Below are 17,570 nucleotides of genomic sequence, written 5' to 3'. Positions count from 1 at the left end.
TTGATCATTTATAGTAAAGGATGCATCTGCAGAAACATCCAACATTAAGAAACATCAAGATCTGAAAGGCTCAGTACTTTCTGCTAGACTTAACATCAAAACAATGAAGAGTTAATCTGATGATTATTTATTGGATTAACCAAGTGATAATTTCATGAAAAAAGCAAATATTAGGAGATTTTTTCCAACACAATTTGAACCAGGTAAAGATAAAACTGCCTCTTGAGGAGTTCTGGATAGAAAATGTTTACAAACAAGGGTTTGTTTTTTAACTCTTAAATGCAAAATGTATGTTTTATGTAGAGCTTAATTAGTTCTTTATGTGTTCTTTAAGCAAATGACATTTTTATAGTGTTTACTCTAGATAATGATTAATAAATTATTAAATTGGGCTACATTAATTTCATATGATTGATTCATCATGATTAATCTTTTCAGCCCATAAAACAGTTTACTTTTCCTCCTTCAAATGTAACCGCTTTTAGCTTGAGAGAAACAAACAGAACCTCTGCAGCATATTTCCCATCCACTGTTTTCATCTGAGTAAATCCTTTTAATTCGTATCCCAAACTGATTCTGTGAGTCGATCAACACACTAAACCCAAACATCACGTGTGCAGTGGTCTGTCTCCCCCAAAGTACAATGAAAACTTCACAAATGACTTCAGAAATGACAAAGTATGAATGATTTCTTATTGTTGGTTAGTTTAGCATATGTGTGTGTTTTCCTGCTTAACACGTGACTACATTTTCTCTAAATATTACTGGGACATTTTAATATTATGCAGTCTGTAACTGACCCTACTACTGAGGATGGACACACTCCTGATCTGGTTTTAGCTCATGGTTATCCAGTTTTTAACTTAGTGACACGTTTTTGTTTTTTTGTTGTTGTTGTTTTTTTCACCATATGCCTGTTTTATTGGCCTGTACCAAAACAAAATCCAGCTTTTCAGCTCAGTCACAATCCTTCTGCTTTATTTAAAAATATTGATTACTTGCTCCATGGAATAAAACGTTTTGCACTTTTTTGTTGTGAAAGTCAATCCTATCAGGGCTCAGATCAAAGATTCCTCTCATGACTCCTCAGTCTCTTGCCATGTTCTGATGCTTTCCACAACTTTGAACCTTGTCATTTTTGCAGGAAGTGCTTAGTCATCTAAAACCAACAGGTTCTCCAAATAATGCAATTTATCTCACTGTAGTTCCTTCAGTTCTTGCTCTTGGGAACAACATTCTATCTTCAGATGTAGTTCCTGAAATTCTGAGATATAAAGAAACCTGTACTTCAGCTAGCATTACACTACATTTTACTGTAAGGTGAGTTAGGCAGAAAGTGAGTGAGAAACTGGTTTTGCTGAATAAACACATTAAATACAAATTATATAAGTGAGTCTTGGATAAAAAGCAAAACTACCTTTTCATTTTCCACAGTAACAGAACCCCAACAAATTCTCAGGAACAATATCAGACCTGGTGGAGCTTTAGTGAGAACAATGAAGCAGAGTCAGATGCCACTGTCATTAGTTTTATTCACAATAACAATATTAAAACAAGGACATACATCAATAACATAATACATATTTAGCATATAAAATAAAGAATTATTGGTAAGACTTTATTTGAAGGGGGGGTGAATAAGACTGACATCACACTGACATAACACCTGTCATGAACATGAATAAGCCTTCATGAATATTTATGACTGTTGTCATAAAGTGTTATTCGGTAAATTATGACACTTTTAATACAAATTATAGTGTCAACCTCAGAGTAATGATTATTTACTCTGAGGACGACACCAGGTGGGATACACCAGCATAGCAAATTTACAGCTTTAATTATTTCAGTTAATGCACAAATTATTATTATATAATTTTTATTGCTATGGTTAATAACAAACTATAATTTATCTCTTGTAAAAAAAATATAAGCAAAATTTACATTTAGGTTTTCCAAATAACCTTTAGAAGTCTGAATATTTCATTTTAAACAGATAAAGCCTTCTTCTCACAGATCCACGCGTTCTTGTCAGTACAGCTCACTGATGTCCATTCTCGGTTCTGGAGAGAAGTTACACATCGACCATCAGTTGCAGGCTGCTGAGGTATCCAGGCTCTAAGGAGAAACATCAGTTAGATCAAGCTGATAGATATATTTTATACTTAGGTTAAAAGATAATGTGTCTCTCACTGATTGGTCAGATCACTTCCATCGATCCATTTCCATCTCCCTCCTTCAGCTCTGAGACCAATCCAGTATCCTTTAATGTCGTTATTAACCCAACTTTTGTCTTTAAGAAATGTCTGTGAACAAAATAAATAAAATGATTACAAATTTACTTCACTTACAAGGCCAACAGTTTGTGTTGAAAATATATAAACAGTTTCCAGCTCTGTCTTTACCTTTTCTTCTTCACTACCAACAACAGTCAGATCTGAAATCTTTCCTCTGCAGTCTTCTCGTGCTTCTTCCCAGGTTTTCTGATCCTTAGGTTTAGCATCATTAACTGCATAGCAGCTGGACTGAGAGTGAGTCCAACCTTTCTGACAAGAAGCACACTGTCTGTCTGAAACAACAGAGATCAATGAATAAACATTTGGACTGGCCAATATAAATATTATCAGAGCTAATCTTTTACCACAAAGAGATCTGAACATACTTTTGTCTTTGGGACAGTATTGATCAATGATCCACTGATCTTGACTGACGTTCTGCTCATTCCAGGGTTTCTTCATGCTTTCAATTTGCTCGGTGAGGCTTTTCTTCTCTGTCTGCAGCTCCTGGTTTATCTTTTTAACGTGATCAAGTTCTGTTGTGAGGTTTTTCTTCTCTGTCTGCAGCTCCTGGTTTGTCTTTTTAACCTGATCAAGTTCTGTTGTCAGGTTTTGGTTTTGTTGTGTCAGGGTGACATTTTTCTTCAGTAAGGCTGTTTGGATGATTTCCAGCTGCTTCAGTTTGCTCTTGTGAAGAAATACAACTGCAAGATATCAAGATGTTACATATTACATAAGGATGATATAGATATAAAAACATATGTAGGATTTTGAAAACTTTAACAAAAATTGCTAAAACAAAAAGCAATAGAAATGTGTGAGGATCTCTACTGTCCATTTGACATGTAAAATGAAGCATTTTAAGAATATTCTTATTGTTTCTGGAAGGAAACAGCTAAAGTTTCAAACATCTGACTTTTAGTTTGTAAAACATACCCAGCACAGGATTTCCTTAATTAAAGATTTGGAATTATTACATATTTTAAAAGCAGGTTAATTTAAAATGTATCTCTAGTTCTCTCTATTGGTTATTTTACAAGTAAACCCAAGGGAACACGTCTCCAGAATATGTAGGCTGCATTCCCACATGTTTTAACAGAGGAATCTCATTCATGTTCGCTTATGTCATGTTTAAAGTAAATACTTACAGACTCCAAACATGGCCAAGACCAAAATCACACACAGAATCCCAAAGCAACAAGCCAACTTCTTATACCGGCAAAATCTTCTTTTCTCTTCATCTGACAAAAGTCCTGCGGAAATTATTCAGAAAATATACAACGTTTTATGAGGACACAGCAAACTGTTTCTTTTGTTTATTTTATATTGACACTTTTATTTTAAAATGTTACGAAAAATATTGCCATCATTTAACAAAGAATGTTGGCAGAGAAAAGTTTTATTTTCAACTGAGAAATATAAAATTATTATTCTTGGTATCTACTAATTATCCTAAAGATTCAACAAAACAATATTTTCTGGCTTATTTGTGACTGTATTTCAACAAACATAAAATAATCTACAAAAGGAATAAGTCATCCTAAATTCATCATACTGAGCTTCCAGCATTATCCAGTTGTTTTTAAGGTGACTTAATTAGGCTTTCTGAGAGTTTTTCAAAATGCACATCTTTGTTTTTTGTTTCTTAAAGTAACCTAAGACTGTTATCTGCTGAAAGCACCTGTCTGTTGGAGCCGGTCCTTCCTCATTTCCACTATACAGACACCAGTTCTATAAATTATCTTTGACTGTTTATATTTACATCAGAAAACTTACATATTTGAGCAGTGTGCTTATTCTAAATGAAACAGAAAGTCATGTTAATCTCAGTTCTGTCTTTGCTTGACTTTTTTGTTGTAAAAACATATTAGAGAAAATGAGGAGATGTTCATAGTTTCAATTTAGGAAATTGGCTCAGTTGCTGTTTGGTAAACAATTTATTTATTTATTCACATTTTGTATTTTCCATTACAACTTACCTTTTGTATCAGATGTTGGCTGAGCTGTTTGACTTGGTATCTTCACTTCATCATATACAACCTCTTCCTGTTTGTTAGCTGGAATAAAGGAAAGTTCAAATGTCTTCAAATATTACAAGATAAATTTAATAAAATGTTAAAATGACATTGTTTTAAAATCTGCTTTCCTTACATTGCAATTTATCGTATTTGAAGAAACTGAAGGTGATAATAATCCTATTAATTTTTATTTTAAAAAATACTGACTATACTAAATGTCCTCCACACCTTTTGGTACCAAGTAGAGATGTGGAAAAATATATAGATCTGTCCTGTAAGAACTACCACAGACTACCGCCTAATGGTGGGCTGGGTATCTATCTCTACAGCAACCCCATTTAATTAAATCCACATTACACTCGACAGAGATCAGACAACCACAGAGAGCATCATGTTAATAAAACATATCAACACAAAGCTCACCTCTTGGCTGTGTCTTCCTTTTGAAAGTAACCGAAGCATACTGAACCTCGTCCTCTGCCATCTCCACAGCCTTACTGCTAAGGTTTGCCTGGTTTGTTGGCAAAAATTACCATAAGCATTGAGCAAAAAAACGACCATCATTTAGGAGAAGTAAGTATTTCCCTTTAGTCTCAAGTATCTTTTATGCTCTGACAATTTAAAACTTTTACTGTTTTTAAACTAGAAAAGTAATTTATTTTATTACTTGATCTGGAAAAAAAGCAATAGGCCAAAAATGATGTCTTGTTTTGGAAACATATTTGTATTAGACAATTATAATTCAGTGAGTGGAGTCACTGAAGGGCAAGTTAAGCAACTGCACCTGGAGTATTGCTTAAAACATGTTTGACCCTGTGGCCTGGAAAGAGGAAGAAGTCATGTGAGAACTACCATTTCATTTACTTCATTTTCTTTCCTCATTAAGTTTTTAGCATGTAAAAGTCACACCATCTCACACAGTGTGAAACAATTTAAGTGTCAGGCTTTCAGCAGACCACAAGCAGATCTTTGACTTTAACGGCTCCTGCAGATTAACAGTGAATTAAGTGAATAAATATAAGGATATGATATATAAGCAGACTTTTCTGGACATAAATCTACTAAAACGGCCTTCTTTACTTTTATCATCAACTAAAGCAGCACCCTCTAGTGGCTGAGCAGAATCATGGTAGAATAATACAAAAAACAAGCGGTTCTTTCTACTTTGAAACACATAAAAGAACTTAAAAACTGAGCCATAAGATTTAGTTGCACAAAGCAAGAGTTCAATTTTATAAAGATTTTAATGACAAGAGTTTTTTTATTTCATACAAAGCAATCCTTGTCAACCTATAGAATTCACTAATAAGACAACGTATGTAATTTTAAATGGAAAACCTTTATTTTTGCAAATATTCACACATTTGGACTTTGATGCCTGCAAATGTTGGTACAGGAGCAAATTTACCACTGTCATATTTTTTTCCTTCTACTAAACGTTTGGGAACTGACATATCTGTTGTATTTGCTGCTTCGTTTTCCACCACACATTTTCAATGGCATTGGTTTTCTGAAGTCTTTCTGAGCTGATGTGCTGATATTGGTTAGAGAATAATGCCAGTTTTAGATATAAATAGCATTTTCATAGCAACTGAAGGCAATATTACTTGATTGTGCTATAAAATGGCACTTTAATATGCCTTACATTTTACCCACTGCCATGCTTAAGAACACTGGTCCCCATTTTGTCAAACCTTCAACAAAATGAGTCAAGCTTTTCTTTTCTTTTTTTTAAGCTACATACTAAACATTTAGCTTTTAATTTATCAGTGACAGAAGGTGAGACATGAATACAAAAGACTACAGTATGTGACTCTGGGCATCATCGTGCATATCACAACATAGCACTGAGTTAGGAAGGAGTTAATATTGTAAATTACATTATGGCCTCCGTCTGCCCTTTCCATCTAATCCACTCTTCTTATTACAACCCTCCATCCCATTTCCGATATCCTGCCTCAGTTCCCTCTCTCCCTCTGTATCCTTTCTCTTGTTATCTCCCCTCTCTCTCCACAGCTTCCAGTCTCCTCCCACCCTTTTTACTCCACCCCTGGTGTCCATGCGCCCGGCCCCTTCATTAAACCCAGCAGGAAAGAGACATCTATTTTGCTGGCAGTCACTCCACCAGACTTCACGGGAGGCTCCCTCACAAACAAGGAAACCCTACACACTGACTCAGGCTTGGAACGACGAGATAGAGCCGGCTGCCAAATCATAATCTCTTTACTTCTGAGAGAAACCTCAGTTTCCAAAATATCTTTTTTCTAAACTAACATGGAGCTCCATGGAGTGCATAAAATCTTTCATCCAAACCACTTTGGTGAGGAGAAGCAACAGATGCTGAACCTGAACCGACGCCTTGAAGCCTACCTTAGTCGGGTCAAATGTCTAGAGGAGGAAAATGAAATGCTTGCAAACGAGATCAAAGTTTTGAGGCACAACAATCAGGGGACCCTGATACGCAGGAGAGGCTTAGAGGAGGAGCTGAGACAGGCGAGACTGGAAGTGGATGCAGCCTGGAGGGAGAGGGTCCTCACAGAGGTGGAAGTTCAGAAACTGACTGAGAAGATACAAGCCCTAGAGATTCAGAGACAGATGGAAGCTGAGACCAAAATGCTGGCAAAGACAAAGATGGAGCAAAGCAGGAAGGAGCTGGAAGATGAGCAGAGAGCACAGATCTGGCTCAGGGAGAAGGTCAACCAGCTGGAACATGAAATGAAATTCCTAATTCAAACCCACGAAGAAGATGTGGCCCACCTGGAGGCTACTCTGTCCCAATCCAGACCCGAAATGCTTCCAAACCGGATTCACAGGAGCAAACAGACGCCAGACCTCCTCAAGATGGGGCATGAGTTTTCCCAGAGGGCGACCAGAGCTTGGCAGGAGGCCTCAGAGGCATACCAGGGCCAGTTAGCTCAGCTGGAGGAGTCACTTGATCAGGCCAGGAGTCGTTTGAGTCAAGTTTGCTTGGAGAAACGTGAGAGCCAGCTGAAACTTCAGACCTTGGAGAAGGAGATTGCCTCAGCTCAGGACGTCAAGCTACATCTGGAGGAGACTGTAGCACAGCGCAGGGAGGAACACTGTCAGGAGATCCAGCAGCTCGGGGTGAGTAGTCTGTAAAATGTCCTTTTAAGAAGAAGAAACCTCCAGCAGGACTAGAACCTGGATCACCATGAGCAGTCGTTTACCACTGCTTGAAAAAGACAACATTTACAGAGAATCGATGCAAAAACACATAAGAACTGATCCAGGGGTAATTTTTATGTAACTGAAAAAAGTATTTCAGGATGCAAAAGCTAAATGTTGATAGAATTTTACTTATTTATAAGATTCCCCAAAACGTTCTTAAGTTTTCTCGTATCTGTTGCTGTTTGAATTTAAAAATAATCATGAAAAAGCATTTTATCGTTTTATCACTCTTATGATGAAATTAATATTACTAGTCATTCAGACTTTACATATAGTTTTAATTAATTGAGGATAGAACGAGTGCTGCTTTGAGTTTTTGCATTCAGCAAATTGTGGAACTGGGTTGTTTCTGTCTGAAAAGGCCTCCAGAGGGATGAACAATGAGTCATTCCTGGCTGAGAAAATAAAGTGACAAACCACAGCCTAATGTGAATTCTTATTAATTAGCAGATGGAGTTTAGACTTGTCTGCTGTTGCGTTTTAATGTCTTCTGACTTGACAAAGTCTGAAGAGATTTACTTATTAATTAAACACTTGTTAGTGATGCAAATATTAATCTAAAACATTTTTAATGCTTAATGCAAAGGTTTAAAGTAGCTCTACTAAAGACTTCACTTTGTGTTGAAATTCTTCTTTCACCCAGCATGAACCTTTTGCATTTTAGTAGAATTAAAATATTTTGTTTGAAAGCAACTGGGAGCCTCATATTTATGAACTGTGATTATTGGGATTTGCTCTGGTGACTTATGAGGTCTCAGCACACAAAGATGAGGTCTTTCTAGGTTTTTTCCCTACTGTGCTCCAGAATGACTGTCATCAAATGTCTTCCCAGGAAAAATAGATCAGCTTATTAATCTTCACAATGATTTTGCCTGGATAGTTTAAGGTTATAATCATATATAGGTTATAAGATCTAAGTGTTGTCTTTTTTTAAGTAACATCTATTATCCTTTAGCAAGAGTTGAGCAAAGAGTAAAAATAGAAGAACAAAGAGCTTATCATGCTTACTCTAACTGCTTCCCTTTCCTGTTTGACTCCCTGTTTTGGCAGGAACACTTAGAGGAGCTGGAGGTGGAAAAAGTGGAGCTGGGCCAGCAGATAGACCACCTCCTTCAGGAGAACCACAGCCTGATGCAGATGAAGATGTCTCTGGGCCTGGAAGTTGCAACATACAGGTATGCAGCACTAAAAGCAGAGGACTCTGGCTTCCTAAAGCATTCATGGCTTAAAACATTAAAAGCCTCTGCAAGTTGAGTGCACTGGGTGTCTATATAAAGCATGAAAATAGGACAGTAAAGTATGTCAAATTTTATGACTTCAGTTTACACTATTAGTTAAACACATCTAGGCTGCTGCTCAGAATAAATCAATAACCATCCATCACTATGAGAACAGACAAACAAAAAGCTGTCTGAGGCGAGAGTGGCCGTCTGAACCTAAGGTCATTTCATTGTTACTGCAGCCTCTGCTGCTTTGAACAGAGTAGCGCATCTTTTATGAAGCAGAGCCTCCTCACTCGTTCTCCCCCTCCTCAAAGTATTGACCCTCACCCTCTTCTTGAGATGTGGCCGACCTATGAGCTTTGGGAGTCTAGAGTATCAGCACAGGGGAGAGAGAGGAGAGGTCATTACTGAAGGACAAACCTCTGTATCATTTATTGCTTGTGGATCTGTTGTTATCATGAGTTGCAGGTTATCAGCGATGTGCAATATTTTGATCAAATTAGATCAAAAAGCTAATTATAAGGGTTTGTGCTGGAATCCACGTGTGTGAATGGAAACATGGGTATTAGTGCTGCATGAGCTGCTTGCAATATCAGCCGTCAGTTGTGTGCTCCCAAGTGCCCCCTTATTTTTTTGTGTGTGAGAGAGAGAAAGGAATTGATGGCAGAGGCTTGTGCAGATGGCTCCTTAGTGGCGGGGCCTTCCCTCATTACCATAACAACGGACCTCAGTGTGGAGCTCCTGCTGGAAAGCAGCTAAAGTCTCTTTGCACTTTTCCTCTTCCCACTGTTCAGTGTGTAGCATTATGCTGCCTTTCACTTTTTTAATGCATAAACATTGTGTTGTTTGTGTATGACTGTAATATTTTCTCATGCTGTTACCTCCACAGAGCTTTGCTGGATGGTGAGGGCCTTGGAAGAGATGCAGTTTTGTTGAATAAGCCAAGAAGCGTTTCAGTTAGAGGTAATTGATGAAAACATTAAGCATACATAAGGAACATGAAGTCATTTTGCTGCTGCAGTAACCTATATCAGATAAAAAAGAGAAGAAGAATACTTCCTGTTTTTAGAGATAATTTCATTTAGTCTAAGTAGAAGCTCATACTAGGGTACATGACAGTTTATAATCTCATTAGTTGCACAGGAGCTTTGGAATGGAGGGGCTTGGTGAAAGGGGCTGACGTAGGCACTTTGGGTCCTGTATCACAAGCCAACCAGACCCCAATGGATATTGAGCCATATGGGTTCCCTTCCCGTAGCCTGGACATCAATGAAAGGAAATGACGATCGATATCTCCCCATTAGTGTCCAGACCCACTTCAGAACATAGATTTTAATAATGGTTTGGTGAGGCAGACTGTATCTAACTCATTAGACAGCGTTCTGCAGTGGTATTAGATATCATACCATATTTGACAGAATTTTCCAATTAATTAGCTTTGTTTAATTTTTTTTTTCTAAAAGCATTTGTACAAGCCATCTTTATCCCAGCAGCTTGGTTCATTGTTTATTCATGACTTCTCTCCACCACAGATGCAGTTCTGAGTCCCCATGGGGTTAAAAAGAATTACCCGATCCAGCCGTCTGCTAGCCTCAAGACTACCTACTCCTCATCTGGCCAAGGCAGAACAGGGTCCATAATAACTGCAACACAATTCTTGAGCAGAAGATCTGCAGCTTTAAGAGAACCCCTGAAGACTTCAAGCAAACCTGCAGAAACAGCTGCAGTAAAAGCTGGAACTGTGGAAAGCCCCTATCCAAAAATAGTTCAGAATGGAGCAGCTGAAAACTTTAGGCCAGAGGAAGTTCATGAAAAAGTCACCTATGCTGAGCCTTTATCACCTCCTAATGAGAAAGATGCATTTGACAAAATGTCTGAGGATGAAGATAAAACAGTGGTAGAAAGAGTCATTGAGTCAGTTGTCAGCCATACAGCAGGGTTAGGTCTCAGCAGGGAGGAACATTTAAATGAGAAAGGTGGCAACCAGCAGTTCACAGCACTCAGCCCCACATCCTGTGATGTCAGAATAACGGAGCTACCATGTAATTTATCAGATGAACTATTGAAGGATCTGACCTTTGAAGGGGAAACTGAACAAGAAAATGTAGAACACCTAAGGGCTCAAGCTGATGGGTCGACAAAGGCAGAGCATGTTCAAGATGAGACTTCAGATTCAGAAACTGAAGCGATGCTTGAACCGACCTTTGAATCCAGACCAAGTAGTCCTGAATCTGAATGTGAGCTCCTTGAAAGTATTTTTAACAGAAATGATGAAAGCATTTCGAATGTTGATGTAGTTGTTATGAGACAAGAAAGTAACAGTTCCACTGTGGAAGTTAATGGAAAGGATGATGAGGACAAGTTGTATCCTGATGGGGAAGAGATGGATACATGGGACAGTGTAATAGAGAGAAAGGTCAGTGAAAGGATAGATGGTGTAGAAAATGAAGGGAAGAAGCAACATGCTGAGCCAGAGGAGGACATATCAACAAAAGATCCAGAGGAGAACAGAAAGGTTGGTCAAGAAGGCAACATGGACTTTGTTCTGCCACAGGTAGGTGAAGGACACCATGCTATATGGGAGCTGGAGCATGTTCCACCTCCTGACAAAGAAGACGGAGGGGATGAAGACGACTCTCAGAATGTCTCTGTGTCATGGAGGACAGAGCTGGAGAGTGACAGCTACGCTCAGGATAACACTCTTGCCGATACTCGACCCCTGATCCGATACAAAAGCGATGACACTGACGCCAACACTCAAGCGTCGCACATTGAGGAAAGTGAGTCCAGTGAAGGTGAACAGGAAAAGAAAGCTGGAGAGGCAGGAAGTGGAACATGGACTGACGGCAAGCCAAAGACATTTGGAACCATGGAAGATCTGTGTGAGGAAGTGGAAGAGGAGACAGTGGATGAAGACTATAACATGGGATACACTCATGTTGAAGATAGGGATGCTGATCAGGGTAAAAAAGTAAGTGAGTATGATCTACTTTTGAAAGATGCTGAAAAGGTTGAAGAAATGGAGATGAGTGGTGTTGAGGGACATTCAGAAGAGGAAACAGAAGAACTTACTGGAGCCACTGTACACACCAATATAGACTATGACGAGGAACTGGAGACAGACAGATTAGTGGAACAAGAGTTAGAAAATTTGTCAACAGATAGTTATAGTGCTCATTTTGGACATGAGCAGGTCAGAGAAGATATCTTAGAAATGGATCAAAAATCCATCAAGGAAATGAATGAACTAGAAACTACAGGTAACCCATCTACCTGTGAGAGTGAAAACTATGAATCTGCATTGACCACTGCAGTTATAAGCAAGAGTTTAGAAAGGCAGTTTTTCAGTGATTCTTCTCCTGAGATACAGTTGACAAGCACTCTGACTGAGGAGGAAGTGAAAGAACAAGAGACTGAAAAAGCAGCAGGAGGTTCTTCCAGTGAGATCGTTAAATCTGAATCTGAACCAGCTACTACAATTACAAGAGATGCTTCAGAGATGCAACTGTTCAGTGATCCATCTGTTGAAATATCTTCAACAAACACTCAGCTTGTGAATGAGCAAAAAGGAACTGAAAAGTTAATACAGGACATAGATTCATCTGAGCCTGAAATGAGTGTTAACTATGAACAGGTACCTTCCACTATAGTTGAAGATGTGGCGCTAGAGAGGCATCTTTTTAGTGAATCATATGTTGAGATAAATTCAACAAACAAGCTGACTGAGGAGGACGTCCATCCTATTGATCAAGAAGCTGTAGATAACCCAGAGACAAGAGAGGACGATGATGAGCACAATCTGGTGTCTCATGTTGATGGAGCTGAAAACCACTCTGAATTGAAAGATTTCCTCAGCAGGTCAGATATGAAAGACAGCAACATAATAGAAGTTATAAACTCTGCTTTACTGGTAACAGCAGATTCAAATCCTCCACAAGGTGTTGATGCTCCCAATGAGAACACCGAAGTGCTTCCTGAGGAAAGATCAAATGTATCCCAAGAACATCCCACTGAGGATGCTGAGGACTTTCACAAGTTTCTTGAGGAAACAACTGAATGGGAAAACCCAGAAAACACAACAAAGGAATCTGAAATGACTGACCAGATCAAACACGATCTAAAGAATGATAACCTTCACGAAATATCAGATGAAATAATCATACATCAGGAAGAGCCTGTTGAAGTTTCCGTTGACAGTGCCCTGAATGAAAACGACATTTTCAAAGTGAAGGATGTAAAAGACAACAGTTTCCATAGTCACTTCACCTCTGATGGAAAGAATGACTTCTGGGTGTCCTCTTTGGAGACCGGTGCCACTTACACACCAAACGATGCCTGTAATGAATCTGCTGAGCAAACCAATCATAATCAAGGATTTGCTGACAACAGGGATTGGGGGAACTTGGAGAATCCAAAGGTAGTTAATGGGACCTCCAAGGTGGATATTGACCTGTCTGGCCTGGATCCAACAAAAGAACAGGAACAGGGGAATGCTGAAGTGAAGAAGGTGTTTTGTAAAAATGTAGTTGAGGGGGAGATGGTCCATTCTGAGGAATCAGATGTTGAGGCCGAATCTTGGTCATCTGGAGAAGAAACAGCCTAAAGAAGTGAATGTTACAGTCAAATCAGATCATAGATACAAAAAAATTGACAAGGGGTATATTGTGGTTTTATTAGATGCATCTGAAAACCAAAGTTGCCTTTGTGCATTTCTTAGGGAATAAACAACCACCCTGCCAACTCTTACTACCTTAATTGGAGACAGTTGTCTAACATTTCCTTTTATCCTGATGTTTAAATTGTTCTACCCTCGTAGTATGCATGTTGAGAAGATTATAAGTCTTTGCATGTGAGAAGAGCATGAAAATAGAACAAAGTATCATTTGAAAGTCAAAACAGTTATTGATCAGTGTCTATTCTGATTTTGCTGTTTAATAGAAATCAATAAGACCAGCAGTCTAGGATTCCCTGTAGAGCTGCCATTGCATTGTGACAACAATTTCAAATTCATTAGTTTGCAAATTAGTTGTCTTTGCATGTGTTCCTCATGTAGAAAGAATGGGCGATTGGTTTTCCTTCTCATTGTAAAAGTTTATTATAGCTGTGGTAATCTCAAAGTAGAAAATAAAGTGTAGACTCATAATTCTTTGTTTCTTGTGTTCTTTGTCTGCATGGAGCATCCAGGCTTTTAAATAATTGTTTCAAACAGAGTTTCATCAAACGTGTTGCAGTTCTAACTGATGCAGGTTTTGGCATTGTCATATGTAAATATGTATTTACATATAAATAAATATATTTAGTTCTTTTTAATGGAGTTACTGGAATACGACAACTTTTTAAATAAAGAATTATCAAGTATTTAACATGCAAAACCTCAAGCTTTTAAAAATCTGAGAACTTCCTTGTTTATGCAGTCTACCATGGAACAACCTCCAAACACTAACAATATAACTTTGTACTTCTCAGAGAAAAATCTTTTTGAACAAATAAATACAAAACTGCAAGAGGTTGTCAATGACAACATTAACATTTGTATATTTTCAGAAATATAAAATGTATTATAAAATAACTTGTTCAGTAATTATTGGGGCAGACTTCTACATCTATGAACTTTTATCTTAGAGTCAGACAACAGTTGCATCGTTAATAGGAGGTCAAGAACCAAATTGTTCACATGTTTCCAGCAGCATCCATCTAGCCTCCCTTTGGAGTTTGCACTCTGGAAAGCTGTGAAGCTCTGTGGGTGATTTTCTGTGTGTTTTTGGACTTGGCAATTTACCAGGTTAACTGACCTTATGGCAGGAGAGTCAACAAAGCTGCACCAGAGTCTTCCACAGGCATTCAGGCTTCCCAGGAGATGGCTGTGCAAAAAGAACTAAAGCGAGAACAATATGTGACCTCATCTTGTCCACGCCCCACAACACTCCCTCACGTCCCCCACGTCTTTCATTAGTCACTTTCCCCAACAATGCCGGCTATTTTAGTAGAAGCTCGCCTCTTTGCCGACCAAATCTTCCTGGTGGGGGATTCAGTGAGGAAGGAAACCACAGATGGTTGTATTCACGGACAATGCTGAAGTCCTGGAATCTTGTTACGACAGCTGTCTGGCTTGCTAGGTGGTGTTGACCACTAATCAACAGTGCCATCTAACCCCCAAAACATGATAGAACAAAGCTATAACTTACTGAAATGTAAGCTGAAGGTCTCGTTAAATTCTAATGAGAATCAAAAACCTAATTTCTGCAGAAAAGAAAAACAATAACCAACTTGGCATCCTATTAACCTAGAGCCCACCAAGGGAGTAATTATTTTTTTTAAATATGGAAGTGTTCATTATCTGGCTGAGGCATTGCAACATTTGGCACAATGTATAAATCTTCATGGGCGTTTGATTTCATGGCTACAGTAATCACATTTCTTGGCAAATTAAAAAAAAACTGTTTCTGAGTGTTTATCTGATCATCAACAACACGTGTTTGCCACATGCCAAGATTTCACTAACAAGCTCCCAAGTTACAGCGAAACCTGGTGCAGCCGCTAATTATGGATTATTGTGTTTGAGACATGTACACAATCAGGACATGTTATGGGGAAATTTTACCCAAGTGTATGAACATCTAAAACAAGTTTTTTTTTTAAATTATTATTGGTCAATATATGGAGTCCAGTCGTGTGGTATCGATTGATCTTATATTATAACTTCTGGCTTTGTAATCGTCTCCCCAGACCCTTTGTCACAATACATGAATTCTAAAAGCATCTAAACTACTGAAACATAAAAGGTCAGCAAATAAAGAAAGCATTTGGTCTCCAAGGCCAGCATCCAGTTTAGTCATGACCAATGGATGTTGGTCTGTGGAGAACATGGGGGGAGGGTGTCCATTAAGAAAGACCTGAGCCTGTTTTATCTCATTGTTGTGTCCTCTGAAGGTCATCTGCTATCCATCATCCATCCCCATTGATTTATTTCTGATGTCTTTGCTGATTGATGGAACAGCCAGAGAGGTAGACTTTCCCATCTTTATAGCTGCTCAGCTCTAAAAATTTAAGGGGAACATAGAGCAGAACATAAAAACAAATAAATAAATAAATATTCATCTCATATGTTACATTCAATTACTCTTAGATTTTTTATGATGAGAGGAGAAATTTTACAGGAAGGGATCATGTGAAGGTGGCCTTGCAGTGTGTTCCTACACCTGGTTCTCACACACTGCCAGTGCTGCAAATGTTTTTCTGAAGGGCTCCAATGGAAAAGGCCAAGAACCTCTACATTAGACAGTGTCTTTATTAATAAGCAGTGAACCCTAACCATGCATGTTGTAGCAACAAACTAAAGTTAATTTTGTTTTGGTTTTTATATAGTAGACATATTATGTCAATGTAGAACAATTCACAAATGTTAACTGGGCCATTCTACAAAAATTAGTTTCCTGTAAGGTATTGAATAATAGTATCATTGGTTTAGCTTTATTCTAAAATAGATGTTAAACTTGGATGTAAAAGCAGCAGCAAGGTTTACAAAACAGGAAAAGAAGTTAACTGAATGAATAGGCTCCCTGTATAAAGCTTGTTCATCCATGATTAGGATGAATGAATAAGGTTGCATGTGAGACCAAAGGCATGTCCAGAATCTTTTTCAGACTTCTTCAAAAAATGTACAGCTGCTCCAGTTGGGAGATGAAATCCTCCCAGTTTGTCACGTGGTGACCTCTGACCAGCTGACTGTGCAACCCAGAATATGACTCACAGAGGTCATCGGGACATTTTCTATCTGGCACTAAGGATACTCTAATAACAGACGGATTTCAGTGCGGTGGAGAATCATCTCTGTACTTCTCTTGGGTCTTTTTTTCAGTCTAGTTTTGCTGAACTTTTTGGTCAGTTGTGAACTGAAGTTTACAGCCATAGATGAAACATAAAATGAGTAAAACCTGAGTTATTTAGCAAAACATGTTCTTTAGCAGAAAAAAACATTTTTTTCCAAGATAATTAATAAAAATAATAAAATCAAAAACATCCTGATTGATCTTGTCTATTGATTGCTGCCATTGGTAAACTTGTCTGTCCTGTGTGAGGATTGAAGCATCTGACTTTAATTCAACACAATGAAGTTATCAGACACAGAGTTGCATTAAAATAGAACAGGAGTTGCACTGCAGAGTGCAATCAGCTAATGACAGCTGCAAGTTGTTTTTAGAAATCAGGGATGACTGAGACTATAGTAATGATCCACGGGTAGGAAATATTGACCGATTCTTCATGAGGACACCTGTGACCTGAATATTTGTGTCCGTACTAAAGGTTACACACTTGTTAGTGAGACATAAAATTGTCCATGCAGAAAATGTTCATGTAAAATCCAAAATTTCACATTCAATTATAGCTACGACTACTGGACTGATCTTACACACAGATCCATGAACTGTAGGTCTGTCGGATTAATTTAGATTTTTTTTTTCTGGTTCTTATTTTTGGGCCATCTTTCCCCGAGTTGTCTCCACTATTAACTCTAGAGACAATTGTTGCCCTGTTCAGAGCATTTTCCTGCAGCTCCATGGTTTTTAAACAATTTTCTTCAGCATCATAGTCCTCAAAGGCAGTGGCAACAATAGCATACTTACCAGGCCTGGCATCATGAATGCCAGAGTCTGAATCACCACCATTTTCTGCATCTCCAGAGCATCTCTTAATCCTGCACTTTATTATATTATATCCTCCTAAATCATCTTCAGGAGCCCCATCATCACCAGAAACAGCAGCAGCTTTGTTTTCCTCATAGTCAGCAGCAGGAACAATGTCATGTTCAGAGTTAGCATCATTATCAGCCTCTAGTTTGCACATTGCTTTGTCAGATCCTGCTG

General features: G+C 38.3%; 2 protein-coding genes across 2 annotated transcripts; one reads left to right on the top strand and one right to left on the bottom strand.

Annotated features, from left to right (window-relative positions):
- Positions 1-1,509: 1,509 nt before the first annotated feature.
- On the bottom strand, positions 1,510-4,816 carry LOC148154947 (uncharacterized). Its single transcript, XM_088013677.1, has 7 exons — positions 4,718-4,816; positions 4,256-4,333; positions 3,425-3,529; positions 2,663-2,980; positions 2,406-2,569; positions 2,194-2,306; positions 1,510-2,118 (listed from the first exon to the last, which is right to left on the bottom strand). The coding sequence occupies exons 1-7, from the start codon at positions 4,776-4,778 to the stop codon at positions 1,989-1,991; spliced, it is 969 nt and encodes a 322-aa protein (XP_087869803.1). The 5' UTR covers positions 4,779-4,816; the 3' UTR covers positions 1,510-1,988.
- Positions 4,817-6,394: 1,578 nt separating this feature from the next.
- Positions 6,395-13,849, top strand: nes (nestin). Its single transcript, XM_014969600.2, has 4 exons — positions 6,395-7,399; positions 8,534-8,658; positions 9,596-9,669; positions 10,239-13,849. The coding sequence occupies exons 1-4, from the start codon at positions 6,569-6,571 to the stop codon at positions 13,307-13,309; spliced, it is 4,101 nt and encodes a 1,366-aa protein (XP_014825086.2). The 5' UTR covers positions 6,395-6,568; the 3' UTR covers positions 13,310-13,849.
- The last annotated feature ends 3,721 nt before the right edge of the window (positions 13,850-17,570 follow it).

This window comes from Poecilia mexicana, unplaced genomic scaffold (genome assembly GCF_051168715.1).
Source record: "Poecilia mexicana isolate PSO_F unplaced genomic scaffold, ASM5116871v1 scaffold_16, whole genome shotgun sequence".
In the NCBI taxonomy this organism is placed as follows: Eukaryota; Metazoa; Chordata; class Actinopteri; order Cyprinodontiformes; family Poeciliidae; genus Poecilia; species Poecilia mexicana.
Note: the sequence above shows the minus strand (reverse complement) of the source record. Positions and strands in the feature narration are given on the sequence as shown.

What these genes read in the sequence shown, in the direction of transcription:
- nes (XM_014969600.2), top strand. Translation starts at nt 6,569, where the DNA reads ATGGAGCTCCATGGAGTGCATAAAATCTTTCATCCAAACCACTTTGGT. An exon ending in CTGGAAGTTGCAACATACAG is followed by an intron (nt 8,659 to 9,595) that starts GTATGCAGCACT and finishes TTACCTCCACAG; the next exon opens with AGCTTTGCTGGATGGTGAGG. An exon ending in AAGAAGCGTTTCAGTTAGAG is followed by an intron (nt 9,670 to 10,238) that starts GTAATTGATGAA and finishes TCTCCACCACAG; the next exon opens with ATGCAGTTCTGAGTCCCCAT.
- LOC148154947 (XM_088013677.1), bottom strand. Translation starts at nt 4,778, where the DNA reads ATGGCAGAGGACGAGGTTCAGTATGCTTCGGTTACTTTCAAAAGGAAG. An exon ending in CTTGGCCATGTTTGGAGTCT is followed by an intron (nt 2,981 to 3,424) that starts GTAAGTATTTAC and finishes GATATCTTGCAG; the next exon opens with TTGTATTTCTTCACAAGAGC. An exon ending in GGAAGTGATCTGACCAATCA is followed by an intron (nt 2,119 to 2,193) that starts GTGAGAGACACA and finishes GTTTCTCCTTAG; the next exon opens with AGCCTGGATACCTCAGCAGC.